The 1,017-nt window shown below is 21.9% G+C and overlaps 1 protein-coding gene across 1 annotated transcript in view; it reads right to left on the reverse strand.

Moving 5' to 3' along the window:
- Positions 1 to 396: 396 nt before the first annotated feature.
- Positions 397 to 1,017, reverse strand: part of Tsp42Ea (Tetraspanin 42Ea) — a 5,616-nt gene continuing 4,995 nt past the window's right edge. Inside the window, exon 4 of the mRNA XM_017619285.1 lies at positions 397 to 671. Coding sequence (XP_017474774.1) covers positions 600 to 671 — 72 coding nt within the window. The 3' untranslated portion in view covers positions 397 to 599. The remainder of the gene's footprint in view (positions 672 to 1,017) is intronic.

Genomic DNA, 1,017 nt, shown 5'->3' on the forward strand with positions numbered 1-1,017 from the left:
TTGTAGTATGGAGTCCTGATTCGATATTTATACAAATTTACTTTGTAGATGATTTTAACTCATACTTACATATATTCGAGATTTCGGTTGAATTTTTTTCAAAATTTTAAGATACATATGTATACATATATATGTATATATCGCACGTTTAATAATGTAGAGATGTAAATCAAAATTTACGTTTTTGGAGATTTCATCATATAATAAAATAGCCAAGATATGTGTCTCTCCATATGTGGATTCGTATATCAATTGTATGAATTGATCAAACTTTGCGTTTTCCCACAAAATTTAAATTTCGAAATAAATCTGTATATTTTTAAATGTGCGATATGTACATACTATGTGAAAATATATGTATTTTTAAATTATTTCTTTTTTGTTGTGCTTAAGAAATCACTAACATAATAATATATATGTAAATATGTATGTGTAACTCTGTGCTGGCCTAGAAAATCCGTTTTATTGTACATTAATTGTAAATTTCGAGGGGGTTTCATTGCCTTAATTCATCATAAATTTTACGTCCATTTTTGCTGTTTTTAATACACACATATTTGCAAAATTATTCGAATTTTTGTAGAGCACGCTCACTACGCTCAATAGGCCGAGCGACGTCTGTAGTTGCGAATATTATTCGCCAAACAGCAAGCAAATATAAATCCAACGAACTGAAAGTAAAAAATGTGTAACTCTTTATTAAATATTTAAAACTAAAGTATTTTTTCATGTAATTTTTTTGTTTGTAATTAATTTCCTTTTATTTGATTTTACTTAAGATATTTATTTTAATCTATGTTAACTTTTTTATTTTATATTCTTGTCTATACTTTTCCTAATCTTATTTTATTTTATCTTATTTTTTATTTTATTTCATCATTTCGTTTCATTTTATTTTATTTTATTTTATTTTATTTTATTTTATTTTATTTTATTTTATTTTATTTTATTTTATTTTATTTTATTTTATTTTATTTTATTTTATAAATAAAATAAAATAAAATAAAATAAAATAAA

The sequence above is a fragment of the Rhagoletis zephyria genome, unplaced genomic scaffold (assembly GCF_001687245.7).
Source record: "Rhagoletis zephyria isolate East Lansing unplaced genomic scaffold, Rhagoletis_zephyria_1.1 Rzeph_scaffold_01828, whole genome shotgun sequence".
NCBI classification, from domain to species: Eukaryota; Metazoa; Arthropoda; class Insecta; order Diptera; family Tephritidae; genus Rhagoletis; species Rhagoletis zephyria.